This window comes from Sphaeramia orbicularis, chromosome 6, assembly GCF_902148855.1.
Source record: "Sphaeramia orbicularis chromosome 6, fSphaOr1.1, whole genome shotgun sequence".
NCBI lineage: Eukaryota > Metazoa > Chordata > Actinopteri > Kurtiformes > Apogonidae > Sphaeramia > Sphaeramia orbicularis.
This window is the reverse complement of record NC_043962.1, coordinates 27,054,315-27,075,448: the sequence shown is the minus strand read 5'-3', so window position 1 is coordinate 27,075,448 and position 21,134 is coordinate 27,054,315. Positions and strand designations below refer to the sequence as shown.

At 41.1% G+C, this 21,134-nt stretch overlaps 1 protein-coding gene across 4 annotated transcripts in view; it reads right to left on the bottom strand.

The window, feature by feature from the left end:
- grm3 (glutamate receptor, metabotropic 3) overlaps nt 1–21,134 on the bottom strand; it is a 41,772-nt gene that overhangs the window by 5,687 nt on the left and 14,951 nt on the right. For 3 of the 4 annotated variants that reach the window (XM_030137295.1, XM_030137293.1, XM_030137294.1), the window contains 10 exons: nt 20,405–20,974; nt 19,176–19,319; nt 15,687–15,956; nt 14,582–15,191; nt 6,229–6,471; nt 5,917–6,106; nt 3,022–3,331; nt 2,730–2,923; nt 2,389–2,521; nt 213–390 (listed from right to left, as the gene is read on the bottom strand). In XM_030137295.1, coding sequence (XP_029993155.1) covers nt 213–390; nt 2,389–2,521; nt 2,730–2,923; nt 3,022–3,331; nt 5,917–6,106; nt 6,229–6,471; nt 14,582–15,191; nt 15,687–15,956; nt 19,176–19,319; nt 20,405–20,722 — 2,590 coding nt within the window. In that variant the 5' untranslated portion in view covers nt 20,723–20,974. Of the gene's footprint in view, nt 1–212; nt 391–2,388; nt 2,522–2,729; nt 2,924–3,021; nt 3,332–5,916; nt 6,107–6,228; nt 6,472–14,581; nt 15,192–15,686; nt 15,957–19,175; nt 19,320–20,404; nt 20,975–21,134 lie in introns of those variants that run through there. The other variant, XM_030137292.1, reaches the window with a different exon arrangement.

The window sequence follows — 21,134 nt, the reverse complement described above, 5'->3', positions numbered from 1 at the left end:
TAATATTTTTCATACTTGTTTTATGGCTCTTTTGTTGGAGCAAAATACAAAATAGAAACATAATTCCAAATTCTTATTTTGTATTCCCTGTAGCTTAAAGTAAAACACAAGGTAGCACACCAACTCTGTCTTAATAATAATACAGTAATGCCAAGGGAGTGCTGCTCTAAGGCTCTGTCTCTTCAAAAATGAGGTAACTGCATGTAACCTACCATGAGATGCATATGTGGTGGCAGCCCCGCTAACACTGAAGCGGTTGAGGTTAAGCCTGTGACTGGTCACATTCTTCTGGGGCTGGAACATGATAATATGGACCTTAGGAGCAAACATACAGCCCAGAACCACAAAGCCACTCAGGCTGACTGAGATACACATGGTGGTGGTTTGAACCTGGAAATTAAGAGGAAAGAGGAACAGACAGTAATTAGTCACCAGACTTTGATGGATAGATCTTATGCTAATATAGTACAAAGTAATTTAGAACAAATTTGATCATAATCTACACTGATCTATGACATTTTTTGCAGGATTATTACTGTGTTCAACAGAAATAATATATTAGTTATGAATTGAAGCCAATTTCATCAACTGAATTTAATATATAGAGCATAAACAATATGTATACGGGCACAGAAACAATGAGTATATCTCTTTATTTGCAGACTTTGCTACCCTGCATCAGTCCAGAGGATAACAATTACAGAGTAGATCAATAAAAGACTTAATCAACACAAGCCGTAGAGGCCAAACTAAACAGTATCTCTATTGTAGCTTTGACTTTATTTTGTGTGACTTATTGCAGGAAATTGATTTTAAATAACACTTTTAAGCTCCTCTGAATCCTGATCACAGGTGTTAGAATATGTATCACCCATTCAAGTTGCCATTGTCATTGCTGTGTCTACGTTTGTGAGGCTTAGACGCCATACAGAGGTGATAGGGTTAAGTGATGCCAGCTCATAACAAAATCACAGCACAGAAAAGCACATTAGAAATCAAGCCTCTGACATCTTTATGTATGTACGTTGCAGTATTTGCTTAAGTGTGTGTGTGTATGTGAGAGAGAGAGAGTGAGCGTGGGTGAATGTGCATGTTGCTTCTACCTGACTAATCTTAAAGTCAGATTACAAGGCCAAAGAAATGCTTATTTCCCAAGAGGCACAGAGAGAGAGAGTGAGATCTGTTTTTTAGGGGATCAAATGAGCAGCCCTGGCATCAGCACTCTTCTCTTATGCCCTTTGATTCACCGTGTGTGCTTAAGGTGTGTGAGTAAGATTTGTATGGATCAGGTGAACACGCACCACCTTTGCTGTAGAATCTGGACATGTGTCAGCAGTTTGACTGAGAATGTCTGTCACCTCCGTACTGCAGAGCTGGGACATTTGCCAGCAGGATTAGAGTGAGTTTGCAACAACATCTGTGTTTTTTGTGACTGGTGCGCTTAGTATACTGGTTTATTACTGGTGATGTTTTATATTAAGGTAATAATAATTATCATAATTATTATAGCATCATAAACACCTGTGCTGTTGTATTACAAAACCATCTAAAGACTGTTGAAGAATATTAATAAAAGCCAAACGGGTTATGTATAAGACATTTATCAGGCAAGTCACTATTTTTGGTAATTTCCGAATACATTACTAGACAGTGACAGCAACAGTTCCAGTGAGAACAGTGAGTCAATAATCTCAGGTCCAATGTGGTCTACAGGGTCTGTAAGGTCCACCTCTGCATGAACAGTGAGTGTACCTGCTTTGTTAGGTACCATGAAGTAATGGTACTAATGTAAGGAATGATGTTCAAAGGGATAATGTGGAAGTGGACAGGGGTCTGGATCAGCACTTATGTTACTGTAATGTTCTAAAAGTCATGTTCTAATGTTCTAAAATACTGTACATGTTCCTTTCACTTCACATGTATTTTTCTTGTATTTTTTATATATACTTCTTGTACTTGTTATTTTTTTAATCACTTACAGGTAAAGAACCAAATATGGTAACTTCATTGACCTTGATTTTCTACACAACAATAAAACATTTTGGAAAAATTTCACAAAAGTAGTTCAGCCTTGTTAGGTCCTCCAAAAACAAAATAAAAACTTTGATTTTCAGAGTATTTCTATGAGTGCCCTATAAAGAATTAAACTTATATCTAATCTGTAACACATTTATTAACCACTAATTAAACACTTACTAACAGTTATCTTTAGTATTTGCACTTTCAGGATGTAAACCAAGTGTCTCTCTAAGCCAAAACATCACATTATAAGGTTGAGCTAAAGGTAGGTAGGGCTAAAATAAGGGTGGGTTTCCAGGGAATTAATGTCCCCTGAAATAATAACAACATATGTGCTGTAAATGTGTGCTTGTGTGTTGTAAATGATACCCTGTAGTCACTAGATGTAACATAGAAGATGGGAAGAAAGGCCAGCCAGATTATACAGGTGGTGTACATAGTGAACCCAATAAACTTGGCCTCGTTGAAGTTCTCAGGGCACTTCCTGGTCTTGAAGGCATACCTAGAGGGAGAGAATCATATTTCTGATTAGACAGACACCATCTGGAAAAACACTGATACCTGCTCCTCTGACATGATAGTTGCTATGGGGCAAACACTTTTAATTAACTTAAACCGACTTTAAAATGAGAGCCCAGGGTGATCATTAAGCATTTCTGATGAAACTTTCCATGTAATAATTATGATGAATCTGATTTTGCATTACTTACACAGTACACAGGATGACCAGGAGCACGTCATATCCGAGTGATAGCAGCATACTGGAGTCCCGTACGTTACATTTAAGAATCACAGTCTGCCGTCGTTCTGGCAACGTGAAGCGCCGTGTTCCGGGAACTTCCAGCAACAGCCACACAGACACCATCACTAACTGGACCGAGATAAGACTCAGACAGATGAACACCTGGGAGGAGAGCAAAGTAAGGTCAAGATCTGATGTCTGTCCATCAATCCAGATGCTGACTTATGCAGATGGATGGACCCGGCTCTGCAATCACTCACCTGAGAGGATGGGCTAATGAAGCGTGGCCTCACTGCACCCGCTCCGTCTTTTACCCCATTGAAAATCCTGGCGATTCTGTTGGTTTTGGTGAGAAGGGCTGAGTAGCAGACAGCGAACGACGTGCCAAGGCCGAGGCGTCGCAGGGCACAGATGGCAGGAGAGGGTTTGGCCAGGAAGAGGAAAGTCATGGCATAGGACATGAAGACACCTGACAGAAGGATGTAACACAGCTCTCTGCCTGATGCTTTCACCAGTGGAGTGTTGTTGTGTCGGATAAACACCCAGAATACTAGGCCAGTGCACATGAATCTGTCAGAGGGGGGAAGTTATACAAGCAGACAGATAAACAGTTTCATTAAGTCACAGCGCTCTTTTGCCACTACTGGGCTATATAAACAGGAAAAGATACTGGTCAAGAACATAAGCACATACAGTGGATGAATGCCACAGAAAAGGTCGTAAAGTCAAAGCCCATATTCAGTTGATTGCGCCTTTTGCCATCTCTTAAAGCTACAGTAGGTGGTCATTGGGGAACATGGCAGTTCCCATAACCAGTGGTAGAAAGCTGCTGCAGAAGCAGTCATTAGTAAACTATCTCTGAACTGCATAATACATAAAACAACAGAGTGTTATTTGATGTTTCTCCTGAAGATTTGTATTTTTTTATATCCTAAGAATGATTAGAAACTGAATACACAGGAATCTAGTGTCTTGGAAATAAGTTGTGACAAACAGGACTGTCCAGTACCTGCGCTGTCTTCATAGTCTTTGTAATGTGTGCAGAGTCTGGTTTTACATTGTCTTGTTGCAAACTGAATTGGCATGAAAAACTGTTGTCTTGAAGGCAGCATGTGTTGCTCAAAAGTCTTAGTTTTACTCATTAATGGTGCATCATCACACACCCATTGATTCATAAACCGCAAATGTGATGCCTTAACCCATAAAGACCCAAACAGCCATCGACAACCAAAACCATCTACTGATCTAAAATGTTTAATAACTTCTGAACTAGAGCTGAAAGATATATTATTATCGTATCGATATCTAGATATGAACATTCAAGATATTAATATTGAACAAGAAACGATATAAACAATATAGATTTCCCCCGCGCTTGCCCTGCATGTACAGGTCTGGAAGTCACAACAAATTTCGTTTATTCGTGCTTTATGTTAATGTTGATGACTGGCAGTGACTTCTTATAAATAAAACTGCACTTTCCACATTGTTGTGTATTATAATGTTTGTATTTTTCTGAAAAATGCTTGGTTTTCACCGAAACCGTAGTCATATCGTATCGTATCGTATCGATATCGAGATATCTGGCATGAATATCAAGATATGAAATTTTATCCATATTGTTCAGCCCTGTTCTGAACCACTAAACTTATCCATACATGTAAATACTTGATGTAGAATACAGTTTGTCATCTTTTCATGGCCATCAGATATGACCCATTTGGACTTTCAGAGGCTGCGTAGTGAATGTGGAAATGCTGTCATCCTCTACAACATTGATTCACCAGTAAAATCCATGGAGTTGGATCAATGACAATGGATGGAGACACTTGTTGTATGTTCAGTTAATGATGACAAAGTCACTTTTTCTTCAGTTTTCTCTGTTTTTGATATAATAACCCTCAACTTTAACCTGAGCTTTTTTTGAACATCTACGTGATCACAAAGTAAATACGGGAAAATACCTGATATTCACTAAAAAAAACGCAAAATACAGAGGATAATGTCATAATAAATGGTGATAAACCTCTTAGGAATGGTTAAATATAGAGAAAAATTCATTCAGGAACTGACACAAATGTTACACTGGGTCTATGGATTAAGATGAGCAACATGGTTGTCACCATGTTTGTTTTTTGGAAAGAAGTGGCTGAAGAGTGAAGGATGTAAAGTGAAGGATGTAAAGGAAGGAGAAGAGTGAAGGATGTAATTGGAACTCAATAAAAACACTGATCACATCAACTAACACTGTGTTAATAAACAGCATGAAATAACTTAACGGTCCATTCTGGATGTGTTGCAAGTTGATGATGATTCTGAACACAGTTAACATTTTGGCATGGATACATTTGAACTGGCATTGATGGATGAAACACATGTATTGCAGTATTTAACAAAGGTTTTCCACAGTCATCCTGAGCCCATGTGGTTCTGTCAGCTATAAATGAACGACGGTTCAGGATGTGGTGTTGACTGAGGGATCGGAGATCACACTGTTCAGCTTAGGCTTGTGCCCTTGCCTTTAACACTCTGACATACAAAGAATGAAATATCTAAATCCTTTCTTTTCTTTCTTTTGGGAACATTGTGTTTAAACACTTCAGTCATTTTCTCATGCATTCATTAACAATTCATTCAATTACTTTTAACTAATTTCAGACCCTAAACTTTTTTTTTTTTTTTTTTTTCTAGAAATGCGCTGCAGGAAGGAATGTTTACACATGAAATAAGACTAAAATGAAAGCATGTATATTGAACATCATGTGTTGTGCCCATAGTGTCTCAGTGTTTTCTGATTTGGGGTTGTATATTTAGGAGGAAGGTGTGTATTTTCAATTTAGTTTTTTCTCCTGGTATCTGCCAGCTGCAGCTTTAACAGGAGCCTTGATTGATTGACCATGTGCAACCTTTAACTGAGCCTTGACCTAACCCTAAGCCTGCATTAACCCCTGGGCTAACACATAAACCTAAAATGTCGTCTAGAGGCTTGCATTTACATTCTGTCCCTAAAAAGAAGAGTCCTCACAAGGCAGCTGTGAGTATTCATACCTTTTTCGCCAAACCATGACTCATATACACATGCATTCACACACATACACACACCTGCACCTCACAGCAAAGGTCTGACATGTAGTTGACAGCCCTTGAATGCTCACCCTACACAGGCAATGGTAATTGGACCAATGGCCCAGGCATCTTCCCACATAATATAGTCCTCAGGAAGGTCGTAACAGGATGTCAGATCTTCAGTGGGCCACTGGCCAGGAGCACAGGGCGAGCAGGTGAACTCATCAGCCAGGTATTCATGAGGTTCACAGGCTGTACAGATCCAGCAGCAGTACTCACCTGGGAAACAGAAACATGAACAACAGAATCTGACTGGAATCTGATATTTTCAAAAGGCACTGCGCCTTGGTACGGTATGTCACCATGACAAAAAAAGAACATTGAAATTCAGTGCTTCCTACCCGCCTGCATTTTTTTCATCTCGTTGCGTTCGCAAGGGTCACTGCATTGTGAGGTGGGCACCACTTCTCTAGGCCAGTGAATCAGGTCGCTGCTCAGACTCAGACTCTCTGCCCATTCACCAACTGGCACATAACCGTAACGATCTCCAGAACGCTGGTAGCTGAAGATGTTGTATCGGCCCATGCCGTCCCCCTGAGTATCAAACTTCACTGTCGTCTCACTGCCTGGAGGAGAGAAAGGGGCTGAAGGGGGTGAATGGAGATAAAGAAAGGACAAGGAAGTGATAAGACGCGTGGAGAAAGGAGATTAAACTGAACAATAACAAACAATCATTCCATTGATGTCTCATTGACGCCTTTTAAAAGCACCAGTGAAGACAGAGACAATAAGCCATGGTCAGTTAAGCCTTGGGGTCCAGAGCAGACAGTGAAGGGTATTACAATAGTGTTTTCATTACGAAGGAACACCAGCCAGTTACTCAAGTATTTGCTAAGAAGCTATAAATGCCTTGTATTCCTAGTATGCCTGGTGCTGTCTGCTTGTATCAATGGCTACTCATCCTTCCCTAAGGTCACATAGGGACAAAAATGCTGCACTAAATTCTGATCTGACAAAGTTTATTACCAAATGCATCATTAACAAACAGCCCATAAAATCATATAGGCATGAAGGCAACGGACTGAATCCCTGGACAGTGCTACAGCTACCCACACATTGATAGAATTAGCCTCTGGGTCTCATATGTGAGGGAGGTACACTGCTGAAACTGCCAAACTGGTTTGTATACAAGTTGTTATGAAAGGATTACCATCTACCCCGAGGATGTGGGAACAGAAGAGATTGTAAAATTGGCAGGATACGGAAACCATTAAAAAAAAGCTAAAAGAGAAAAGCGGCTATCAAGTGGGAAAAAACAAACTTCTTGCAGCGCTGCAATCAGTGTTGGACATGACATCGGCTGATACTTGGCCCTTTTGACACAGACAAAGTGTACATCACTTCTATACTGGCACTTCTGTCCTTACAACGGAGCAATCAACTCTGTACTGCTGACACACTGTACAGGATTGTGTGTTATATGCTGCTGTCTCCCCTGTCAAATGATGATACGGCTGGGGATAGTGTGGAGCACGCTGGGTTTATAAAGCATCACTCTTCAGCATATAACAAGGCTCTCAGTTTTCAGAGCGCAGCAGCATTGATGATATTGTGCTGCCTTTCTCATATCTCTGTGTCATTGAGTAAGTGAAGAAATCACAAGCCAAATTATTTCTCCCAACATACAGCTTGGGATCAGTGAAATGAATCAGAATACAGATTGCGAATAAGCTTCTTGGGCTGAAAAGTGTGTATGTGTGTGCACACAGAGAGGAGTGTGGAAGCTCTATTAGGTTTTACTTTACGTTAAGGTAAGGATGGTTAAGGTATTGCTCTGAGCGCTGTGGGAGGTTGTGCTGACAGACCCAAAGCTCTGACCCTGCTGTTAGTGACGTGTGTGTGTGCGTGCATGCAACTCTGACAAGGGCTAAAGCTGTGCTATTGTTGTGAAAGCTCAGTGTGTTCAGAGAAGAATGGTGTGTCAGATGGCAGCAGAGGGGGTTAGGGTTTATGAAATCCATAAATCACAGAGACAGCATAACCCTCTATCTTTCTTCTCTCTCTCTCTGTCACAGGAAATTCCAACTGTCAAGTCTTCTTTGGATTTTCAGGCTAAATGTTTAGGTGACAGCTAAATGAAAATGATTTCAATAAGACGGTGCTGATAATATCTTCCGACAAAGATGAGATATGAATCCATTATAGTGCAAGTTGGCAGATAATAAAGTCTGCTAATAACACACAGCAATAAGACAGGATGGACCCACCTCCTCACAGACGACCGTATTCGCAGAATCAGTTTGCCACTAGCTTATTATCATAACTGCACCTTATTAGAACTTTAGATGTGCGCGGAAGCCTAATTAGCTGTATGTGGTAATTATGTGTAATGCAGACTAAGGAGATAACAGCATTAGCTTAGAAGACTCATTTGAGAGTGCACTATTGTCCTTGACTTTCTTCTGACAGATCTCATCCAGAGAGCAATAGACTCAAGGAACTGGCGATTCCTCCTTATAACCAACATCTGTGACCTTGCTGACATGACAGTGCAGCTTATCAGAAAGTGTATGAAGGTGCAACTTAGAGCTGACGAAGGCCACGACGACTTTTCTGGTGACAGCAGAGAGCTGAGACAGGCAAATCAGGTCCTTGACTGATGGACCCGATACTCTCTTAAAAAAACTGTCACTCGTCTAAGGAGAGATTTGTCCTGTACCTCCCTTCCTTCAGCATGTATTTGTGCACCCATGAACTGAGCCAACTGCTTTTGGGATTTGTTGAGTTGTTGTATCATATAACAAGCGATTAAAGCTGCAACTTACATTCTAAAACAATAAAGTACAACCTCATTAATTCAAGACATTGCTTTATCTCAGTCCAGCAAAGACATAAAACATGATCCACAATAATACATGTAGGTGCCACCACTAAAATGTGGACTGTTGTGCTCTGTGGAATCCTTCCATTTGTGTTACTAAAGCATGTTTATATATGTAGTGTCTCATAGGTTGAGGCTACTGATAACTTGGTATATTAACATTCAACAGCAGCTGTGGTTCAGTTGGTAGAGCAGGTCGTCCAGTGACCAAAGGATTGGTGGTTTGAATCCTGCCACCAACTGTCCACATGTTGAAGTGTCCTTGGGCAAGACACTGAACCCTAAATTGCTCCCAGTAGGGTCTGCATGATGGCGGCCATCTACTGGTGTATGAGTGTGTGTACATGAATGTGAGGCTTTGTAAAGCACATTGGGCACCATGAAAGTGTGGAAAACTGCTATATAAGTACCAACCATTTAACAAAATATTTTGTTCACTAGTATGACTGTCGTTAATAAAAACTAAATAGATAGGAGAAAATCTAAAAATATTTTAGTTTATTAGTTTATGATATTGTGCACAATCCCAATTAATGAAATGTATCAATAACAGTAAAAAGGGCACCTTTAGTCAACATAGCATGTATTCTGCTATAGTCCGAAGCCTGATGATAATAGGCACCCTACGTATGGACAAGAAACAAAAAACAACTTAAAAACTACTTACATAAAAACAACAATCTTCAGACTATTTGAAATCAGCTTCATTCTCCTCCTCGAATTTTACTGTGGTTTTGTTCTAATATAAAAAATTAAGAGTCAAGATGACACTGTAACAGATTAGTTCCAGGGGAATGCAGCAATGCAACATAACTGTTGCTGGAGGACACTAAATTCCATGGAAGAAGTTGCTTAACATACAAATTATATTTTTGATGAATGTTCCAAAGAAAGCAGCATATCATTAAATAAGAATATTTTTGACTCCAAACCTGAGTAAATACAATAAGTTGTGATGAAGATAAAATTTGTGGATACAGCTAGAGGTAAAAAAATACTTAAAAATTCACTTGAGATGCTGTGACAGAAAAATACACAAAAAGCTGCAGAAATTGAGGTTAAGGGAGCAGAAGACTACCAATGTAAGCTTACAGACAGCTGCATGACATTAAAACCTCCAAAAACACAATATGGCTCAATTAATATTCAACTATCGTGCAATGTTTCTTACCTTTTTCAGAAAAAAAATGCATTAAAGCTAAATAAAAACTAATTGAAAAATAGTCATCTCAGAATCAAAAAAAAAAAAAATTAATTAATAATAGTTATGCATACTAATTAAAATTAAACTGACAAAAAAATAAATTTTAAGTAATGAAAATGTCAAACTTTACTTCTGACTCTGGCACAGATCAACTGTGAATGTTCTGTTAATGGGATTCATGGAACTGTCAACAAAATTCTGTCTGGCATTTCAATGAATACAGTTAATGACACAGCTGGTGTAACAGAATATAACACTTCAAAGTAAAAAAATAAATAAATAACATAACTGTAGGTGAGAAAAACTGTGGTTATAACGCAGCCAAACCAGATGCCTAATTTTTTATGAGACACTTAAGCAATCTAACTTGAAAAACACCTTATTATTCCAGATTAATTAGAAGCATGGTGAAAACAGGCTTTTCATTCAGAAGCTGAGAAATTAATTATGTTCTCGGCCATGTTGGGCTAAAGTGAAGCCCAAGAGGGATTGTGGGTATTACAGGCAGGGGGGAGAGAGGAGGCAAGGGGCTTGGGAGGAATAAGTCATCTAAAAGTGGAGAAAGAAGGGCGTACAGACTCATAAAGAGGGGGAATCTTTTCTTTGAGTGAATGTGTGACTGAAAATTCAAAAGCTGTCTGTTGATTAGTTGCTGGCTAGGGAATACAGAATTATATTTCCGTGCATCAATTCACCTGAATCCCTAATTTAATCCTGATGCATGACAAAGTAAACACAGCATATATTGTAGATGCGTGCGTAAACTCCCACCTGTTCTAGGTAAAATTCAAAGACGATACAGTGGCTTCATGCACTGAGAATGCTTTATAAACACTGTCCTTCACTTTATTCCTTCAGAGGGTTGGTGACCTTACACATCTGTGCCCCACAAAGAGAGTGCGAAAGGACACACACATCCCTGAACATATGCAGATACGGACAGAGGGATGCACTTGTGTGTCACAAACACAGAGAGACAAATTGCATCAGCTATATTTGTCCTCCCTGCAGATTTGGTCCTCAGGGACTGAGGTGTTGCCTGGGCCATGGAGCAACAGGCCACAGGGGAATAGAGGAAACATAATGTAGATAGAAGGAAGCCTAGAACAAGGGAGCGAAATGTATAGATGCAACAGAGAGCTGAGGTTTGACTGAAAGAAATGTGGTGAGATAGAGAAGACAAAAGAAAGAAAGAAAGAAAAAAGACAGGCCAAAAGCAGAAGGTGCAAGGAGGGAGGATGAGCCCAGAGACAAGATAAGGGAAAAGAAAAGAGGGAAGTGACAAGGGAGAAGAATACTGGAAACCTGAGAAGAGATAGCAAAAGGGAAAAGCATGGAACCGATGTGACGGCGGCAGAGATAGGTGGACACAGGAAAGCCTTTAGACAGTGGAATCAATAGAGAAAAGGTGAGGGATGGATTGAGAGATGAGAAGAGTGAAGGAGTGGAAGAACAGACCGGCGCAGGGAGGCGGTGGAGGCAGGAGAGCAACCTTGTGAAGTCTGAGTGGGATGTGCTGTTTTTGAATGTAGAGAGAGTAGGACACTTTCTGGGTGAGAAAAGAGAAAGGAGACTGAGAGATACATAGAGAGATGGAGTGATGAGCGGCGAGAGAAAGATGGGCAGAAAGACGGCAGGAGACGGAGAGTGACAGAGACACCGAGACACAGGAAGAGTGAAAAGAAAATGAGGGAGAGAAAGAGTGAAGGTTGTTCTCTAGCATCTAAACATTGCAGTAAGCTCTCTGCTCAATATGGCCCTGAAGGCACACCGCCTCTGCTAACACAGACATATCACATACGCACACACACTCACACAAACACACACACACACACACACACACACACACATACACACACACAAAAGCGCAGAGATGGGGGAATATCACATCTATCACCGCTATTTGAACAGAAGACTGCATGCATGTGTGTATATACTGATCCGTTTGCTGCAGATCAGGGAGGTGGGTGGGTGGGAGTTGAATGATGGCTTTGAGAAGTGTGTGGGTTGGGGGTGTCTGCAATTTCATGTTGGTAAAAAAAAAACAAAAAAAAACAAAAAACAAGCATTTCAAGCTATCTCTTTGTAAAAAAAAAAAAAAAAAAAAAAAAAAAGCCAACTGTTTTGCACGTGCATCTGTCTCTTGCATCTATGTATATGTGTGTTTTGTGCTCAAAGTATGTACCGAGATGATTAAAATGCACAAATACGCCCCTGTGCCCATTACTAGTTGGTAGGGAGCAGTTCCCATGATCTACCAGATCACTTCAACAATTGGCAATAGTGTCGGCTTCATTACCATAGCAACTAGAGAGATGAGACTAGATGAAGAGAGCGGCATATGAAAACACACTAGCTCTCCTAAGCACACAACATACTGCTTCAGTGCACCACATACGCTGTCAGTAACACAACAAAACAGCCATATCACAGTTAAGATGCACTGTGAATGTTAAGTTAAGGCAATGGGGGAGTAATTGTATATAAAGCAGGGAGATTTAAGTGTCATGAACCTTTGATGCGATGCTATGAGAGTAAAATGACATACATGTGTAAATAAGGGAAGTAGATATAGGAGAGATAGTGGGTGCTGAACGGTGTTGGTTTTCCGTCTGCTACGGTTCAGACTGAGAGCACTGCGGATGGTGATGCTGCAGTATTTATACCCCACAGTCAACCTCACCTCACCTCAGCTACTTCCTTATAGATGTATACGTCCTGTACAAATGACAGCTATCATCAAGCTCTGACTTATCCCAGGACTAACCAACAAGTCAAAAACAAATGCCGCCACATTCCCAATTTAACGCCAATATCAACACACTCCCCGTCTGGAGTTCTTACTGAAACACAGCTATTTAAATTTACCGATACAGCTGCTTGTCATGCTGTCACCATCGTCACTGACACTGAGCTGTAAAGAACTCAAGAGCCTTGTACATCCTGTTACTTTTTCCCCACTGCAGAATACGGAGATGTGTCTCATGGACATGCATCAGTAGTGGGAAAAAAGGGAGGGAGGGAGAGAGAGAGAGAGAGAGAGAGAGAGAGAGAGAGAGAGAGAGAGAGAGGGGTAATGTAGGGAGAAAAGGGAGAAAGATGATCAGACACAGAAATGTAAAGAAGTCCTCTCCTCTCCTCTCCTCTCCTCTCCTCTCCTCTCCTCTCCTCTCCTCTCCTCTCCTCTCCTCTCCTCTCCTCTCCTCTCCTCTCCTCTCCTCTCCTCTCCCTCTCCTCTCCTCTCCTCTCCTCTCCTCTCCTCTCCCTCTTTTCTCCTCTTCTCTTCTCTGCTCTCCTCTCCTCTTTTCTCCTCTCCTTTTTTCTCCTCTCCTCTTTTCTCCTCTCCCTCTTTTCTCCTCTTCTCTTCTCTGCTCTCCTCTCCTCTTTTCTCCTCTCCTCTCCTTTTTTCTCCTCTCCTCTCCTTTTTTCTCCTCTCCTCTCCTCTCCTCTCCTCTCCTCTCCTCTCCTCTCTCGATCAACTCCACAACACTCCTAAACTTTCTAAGTGCATAATCTGCATCTCTATTCCTTCCTTCTCCGTATGCATCCTATAAGGGAGTGGTTATCATCTGTGCCAACCGGAGGCTGCGACTCCACTCGCCTTGACTATTTCCTCCTCTCTCTCTCTCTCTCTCTCTCTCTCTCTCTCTCTCTCTCTCTTTCTTTCTCTCTATCTTACTCACATTTTTCCTCTTTCTTTCCTTCTTTCTGTCTCCCTCCTCTCAGACAGAAATGCTCCAAGTCCTTTGATTTGTAGCAGAAATGAAGATGGGAAATTTCAAAGAGAATCTTCTTCTTCTGCTGACGCACACTGTCCCACTCCAGCATTGCCTCAGTGCTCCCTTGTTCCTTCCCTCCTTCCCTCCCAAACACTTTTTCTGTCTTACTCCCTTTTACCTTACCCCAAACTCTCTTTTCTCCTTTTAGTCTGCCTGTCAGTCTTATCTGTGAGTTTCATTCCCCCTCCCTGTTTATGTGTTGCCATTCTTTCGTCCTCCATCCATCCCTGCTGTTCTCTCCCCAGCGTCCTGTGGCAAAGCTGCCGTGTTAGAGCTGTTTGTCTGGCTGTTTTGATGTCTGCTCCTGGTCACGGTTGGTGGAGGAATAAGCACCTCTAAACCTGTGTCAGTCCCCGAGACACAGCAGTTTATTTATAACACTTCCTTTGTATGCCATCTGTCAGTCAAGCCAATCCTCTGTCTCTTCTCTCCCAAGTCTACAGAGACTGACAGACAGACAAGCAGCCTGCTATAGGAGCTATTATAACACACACAATCTCATTAGAGCAAGGAAGAAGAATATGGCTAACGGATTAACTGCAGCTCTCATTCCTCAAAAGCAACTTTGTAGTGTCGTATCAATTACGCATGGGTAATAGGTGTCAATGGCAGACTGGTCTGACAATATATAGCAATTAAGCGGATTTGTCTCAGTACTTTTTATGTTCTGTGGCTTGGCTCGTTCAACTGAGGAGAAGGACAACATTCCTGTGTTGTTCATGAGAGGACTTTTAACTAGGCACAACACTAACATCCCTGTCTTTTTTTTACTCTTTGTGTTCTTTTCCCTACAACTTCCTTTCCTATATTGAGTTCTTTTCACTCTTCATCTACTGTTAACACTTTATCCATGACACTTGACTGTTTGCACCATGCTCGTGTTCTCTTACCTGTGAAGCTGACATTAAGGATGTAGTCCCTGTAGAGTCTTCGGCCGTCCAAGGCCTTCATGCTGTCACACAGCTTGGTGGTGTTAAAGCACAGGCTCCGTTGCATATTATGGAGAGCATAAGCCATGGCATACACTGCGTTCACCACAAACATGATCTTGGACTCGGGTTCAAAGTTACTCTTGTCCATTGACAGGTCCTTGTCACATGGTGGGAGAGGTGTTTCTCCCAGTCCTACACCTCCACCTCCTCCACCACCCAACAAGCACTGGTATCGTTGTTCCCAGAACTCCCTGAACCAGGGATTCCGATGGTTTTTTGTTGGGTTTAAGCTAAGAAAGTACTGGTTGAAGTCTGGCACATGATTGGCTGCTAGCTCAAGTGTGATGGCTCCTTCAGCAGTGACCTCATTTCCCTTGACAATGCTCTCCTGTGCACCCCAGCCATCACTTGCCACCCAGATAAAGGAGGTGTTAAGTCTAGCTGCTGCCGCCAACAGCTCTCTGGCATCATCGCTGCGTAGAAACAGCACAGCCACACGGGCGTTAGGCTTCTGGAGTAGCTGACGAATCACAGCTTCATAGGACTTCTTAGCATTAGAACGCCCCACCTGGACAGAAAAAAGAGTTTAATTCAATTACAGATGAACAAAAATCTTTATAATATGAGACAAATTGTGACTAGACCCACGAATAGTCACTACTTGTGAATAACAATCAGTCATACAAAGAAACGGTCCTGCGGTCTCATATGAACATGCATCTCTAGAGCAAATAAGATGAAAAATGTGACTGTGGAAGTACCCAGTATGAGTTCTTGGAGATAAGCTTTCATTTTCTGGTTCACAACAGATAACACCAGAGTAATATAAACCCCATTTGTGTTAGATAAGACACTGAGACAAACTTTTAAAAGCACACAAATTTAATGCCCCATTCATTCTTATTGGTGCAGCATCAGGCGATACATCAGTGTGACACTGCAGATTAAAATTTTTGGTATTTGCTATCTGGCTTAAAGCAATGTTTGCTTATATTTAGTTGGGTTGCACCACACAAACCCTCATATCCTTATAAATTCTTATGCATTTTGTTCCATGCTTTACCTTCTCTGAAGTAGCAATACAGATGTTCCTCATTCGGGCCTCTTGTTCAAAGGCCTCTATGCCGGTTTCTCCATAATCCCCCTCTGATGCCACAGTTGACACGTACGTCCAGTTGAAAAAGCGAAGGATCTCAGCCATGGCTTTGGCCTGGTAGAAATCAGGGGGCACTGTGCGGGCGAAGTAATCATAACGGGTCTTGTCACTTAGTTTGGCGCTGGTGGACGCATAGCTTATCTGAGGGATCTGAAAGAGCCTGAGAAGATTGGCCACCTGGAAGGAGAGATACAGTAAAATGAGAAATGAGACTCTTGCGTTGTTAAACTTACAAAACTTAACATGATTAACTGTAATAGATTTTTCTGTCTGGTTCCTGTAGCACCCTGGGATATTAAGTGATAAGGTAATACTTGATAATTTTTCAAAGAAGACCAACATTTTTGTCAGAAAACGTCTGTACATAATCATCCAAAAAGGTTTCATTCATTAACTGAAAACTGTTACTGTGTGTGTGTGTGTGTGTGTGTGTGTGTTTAGCTTTAACTGATTTTGATTCCAAAATTAGTCAATGTGATGTGATATGTGAAACAAAATAAAATGCAAGGCCTGTGAATATTAATGCACGCTTTCTCAACCTCAAAAATGTTTATGTATTTATTCAGTCCATTTGCATCCCTGATTTAGTTTATGTAAAGTGATATCAATAAGAGTTGATGCTATTAAGGGTATGTGTATTGAAAGCACATGGCAGTGGACAAATCTGTGGTGTAGAAATGTGTGAAACTAAAGACCTGAAGCACTCAAACAGCCACTTGTAGGGTTTACAAGGAAAATGTGGCAACGACAGAGCCAATTACCGTACAATTAATTTAGTGAGACGCTTGAAAGAAGTGAACCAGCGCACACAAACAGCAGAAAACACTAGTGTACTCAGAAGAAGAATGAGGGGAGATACAAATACAGAGAACAAAAACAAAATGAAGCTCAAGAACAATTGATTTTTGAATGTATTAGATGGGATGATGTTTGAAAGCTGAATAAACTGACACGCTACCATTAAGGTTCACTTTCAGATGTGTGTAGAAGACACTGCTAAAAGGTGCCCATCACTCAACACAATTAGATTTACAGAATATATTAGTTTAGATGTGAGTAGATGGCATACATGTCTGATTTGTACCAGTCACTGAGATTTAAACTCTTACAGAAGACTCCTGTGTCACTAACGTCCTCTAGGGAAAAATATACTAAAACATGTCTAATCTAAAACCCTTTTCAGTACACACTTTTTTGAAAAATCCTCAGACAAGCGCTGACAGGTATATTGCGTTAAAATTATTAGCGAGCAAAAAAAGAAAAAAAGTAATGCCTGAGTAATGTCAAAACATATTAAATACACTTATCAAGTACAATGAAGTAATTTAGCAACAGCTATTAACTGCAGCATGAGGTTACGTGAGTGTTTTTCCTTTGACTGGTTGCCAGCCTGTTAAGTATTAGAGGCAGAGCTCTATGCGTCTTTAGTTAAGCAAGTAATCACAAAATGAATGTAAAACCACAAAAGCAACTGGGATGATCCTTAATTATTGTATTTTTTGCCAGCGTATTTGGTTTGTGGGATTTGCTTTGTTCATTATGCGATTACTCAAAAGTAACTGACAATAAAAGTCTAAGTATACACTGTACTGTACACACAAAGAACCAAACAGGCTACGCACACACAAGCCAGAAGTTCAATAAATCACTGACTCATGCATTAGTGATGGACATCATCTGGGGTCTAATGATGTCCATATAATATTCCCTTTTACCGTTGATCAGGGTTTGGTCATGCTCTCTTCGTTATAATTTTAGTCACAGACACCGACACAAACAGTGGAAATATAATTGCTGTGCATACTCACGCACACAAAGACATGTAAACATGCACAATCAAACACACACACACACATGCAAATAAACACAAACTACACAGCCATTCTGTTCTTGCCTCAGTATAATCCTTTTAGAGCGCATCACTCTGTGCTTTTCTATATTTCATTCATAGCTCGGTTGATGAGCTGTTTTGACAACATGTCTGAATCTCATTAGACTAATAGTGTAGAAGATTAAAAAAACACACTCACATACATACACTCAAGTGCACACCGACAGGTTGACATGCGTACAAACACCTGCACAGACATACACATGCGCACACATTCCCGTAGACGGCTGCTTATAGTACTTCAGTCAGGTTTTATGGTTTTAAGACGGCAGTTGACTTAAATGTCAGGAAAGGTCACACTGCAAAAAGTAACCGCATTGCTCCATTACCTGCCACTGAACAATGACCAAAGCTAGCTAAGAGGACTGTCTGTGGGGACATAGACAGTTTACTCTGTTAGTGAAAGCTGCTCCTTTCCTGTGTGTGAGAGAGTAAAAGGGGATGTACTGAAGGAATGGGCTGAATATGAGAGAAGAGGAGAAAAAAATGAAAGGGAAGGAAGAAAAAATTGGTGCAGTGGAGGGGTGCTGTGTGTTTTCTGCTTGGAATGCAAGTCACACACACTCACACAGACACACAGAAAGACACACGCGCACATATACACATGTGTATGAATGGAGAAAAAGAAATGATGCCAGCTATGTAAATGCCTTCGGGGCATTGGAATTTAGTTGTGCATGGTTAAACATAAAATAATTCCCTATTACTTCATTTAGTAGCAACAGACAGACTGGCCAAGTAGGGAGGCATGAAGGGGTAGCTGGATTAGCTTCACTGGCATGACATCAGAAGGCAGAGCACACTTCAGGTCTCGTAAACAGACCTGCCCTCAGAAAAGACAGGTAAAAACAACAGGAACAAAGGGCAACGAGAAGGAGCTACAAGAAAACAAGGGATAATTATGTGTGATGAAGGACAAGAGACAAAGCAGATGTGTTAACAATGGCTGCCCCAGGAAAGAGGAGGAGGAGAAGAAGGGGGCTGAGGTCAGCATACACTGAGCTCTCCCCAAATAGCCAGGAGGGGTGCCTCTGAATGCATATAAAAAAGGAGGAAAAAAAGAAAGAGGCAGTGATGAGAAGGCAAAGAGCAAAGATTTGAGAGAATGAAAAAAAAAGAGACGTACTTAAAATGTGAGAGAGAAAGAAAGAGAGGGTGAGAAAGAGAAGACAGAGAGACAGTTGCAGAGATTAGGGATTTAAGGACTGATAGGAGGAGGCTTTTGTGCAGTCACAGAGGAGTAAGGGAGAAGGAGGTTTTATGCTAAACTATGCAAATGACCCAGCTCTGTGACAAGAGCTACATGAGCTTGGGAAACACAAGAACACGCCAACTGCAACTTGATTCACAGAAACAAGTACACACAAATACACATGCGGTTAAATACAAGTGGATCAGGAATTAGAGTTTGCACATGTGGTCACTCGCAACAACTGGTGCGAAATAGTAAAGTTAGAGGCTAAAAGTTAAATGACAGTGAAGTATTTGGGTAAATATTGTATTACCTGTATAGAGACGCTGCTGAAGGAACCTCCTATGACACCAGCGATTGCGAGTGGACTGTCATCTTGCAAAGCGTAAGATCCGTCTGGACAGATAAACTCTGTGTCGTCCACCTTGGTGAGAGAGGCTCTCACGAACTCCAGAGCCTGGCCAACACAGCCACACATAAGAGTCTTTTATACAGTTCTGTGCATCACACTAGATCCCATATGGTCTTTATTATGTATTCATTCTAAATCATCTGGTGAAACACTTTGAATGTTTAATGCTCTTTGTTGAAATATGTAAATAAGCACATATATTTTTGCTATTTTTTCTTTTAATAATGTGGAATTTCTATCTTTTTGAAGGAACTATAAAAGCGTATTTACACCTGGGATTCTTAAATGCTTTCAGTACAACGTCCACAAGCAAATTAACTCCACTGGGCTTAAGGAACATTATAACATTTTGCCGGTCTGTGGACCAACAACAAATGAACCTGCAACCCATTTAGAAAACCAAAACATCAAGGAAGCCAAGGTTTATATTATCAGTCAAAGAGCTTATTGTATAAGATCACTAGATGCATCATCCTTAAATGGCTCCGCAATAAAATATAATTCTTTTTTTGAAGATAACAATGCCCGAGGGAAAGTGCTGTCTTTTTTTATACCCGGCTCATTTCCCTCATCGCAAATAGCTTCAATCTCAATTTCTCATCAAGGATTTGCTGTTATCGTTTGAGATCCATTACCTGAATATTACCTTTTAATGGCACCTTATACTTTTACTCCATCTAAAATGGACACATTGCAGTTTTTACCTCAACTTATTTTGCAGAGCTACTTTTTAAATATAGAATGTAGGATGGGTGTAAGTTGCCCAGCAGCACAAAAGAACAGACAGCTTATTAAATAAAATGTATCTCAACTATACTGTGTCTAAAAATCTGTATCTGTTCTAAAACTGAACACACTGCAATAAAAAGGACAAGGGGACTGTACAGATAGAATTGAAGTAGTGTTGGTACGACTTGTGTCCTTGCTGAAATATATGGAATTTCTCTGGGAAAATAGTGAAAAACATTTTTTTTATTTGTCAAAATCAAATGATGTGTAATTTTCTCAGACCATAGACTAGGTTAAGATATTTTTTGTCTTTTGTAGAGAACTGCAAATATATTAGATCTGGAAAATACAGTCTAAATAACAAAAGAGCAGAGTTTTGTACGGGGACCATGCCCACCCACCTGCTCTAGTGCATAGGTGTCTCTGGAGCAGGTATCCAGGATGTGGACCCCGAGTGAGACCCCAGGCAGCAAAGTGTTGTCCATATTGATTCTGTCTATTGCAAACAGCATGGCCTCCAGCCTCTGAATCCCTCTATCCTCATTCACCCGACCACACTCCTCCATCCCAGCACCCTTCTCATGCACTGGAAACAAGCCACCGAGCACCAGGTCACCCTCGATGCGGATCTCCCGGCGAGACTGAGGCGGGTCTCCGATAGAGAGCAAGACGCCCTGGATCATCATAACCAATACTAGAGCGGGAATGCCGACCACCATGGTGGGCTCAGAGAGGTTTAGGGCTGTCAAAATGTGAGGGCAGGTTTGACGGAGAGTGAGGGAGGTGGGGGGCTGAGGGTGGAGGAGGTTAGGGGTAAGGGGTTACGGGTAAGGTGTGCAGAGTGCAGTAGGGTTGAGCCTTGTGAGTGAAGCAATGGGCGTGGGTGCTTGGGTCGGTTGGGGGCCCATGAAACGGTCAGGGATAGCAGAACTGGTCCACACATGGAGGGGCACACCATCTGGACATCAGTCCTGGTTGAAAGGAAGAGGAGAGAGAAGGAACGCCAAGTCAATGCACATGACAGGCGGACAAATCTCAATGGTTGAAATATTTTATGTTAAGGGTTAGTATAAAGTATAAGTACAGCAGAGAAGACCTTTGGCAGAGTTTGGGGACACTGTTAACAAGAGC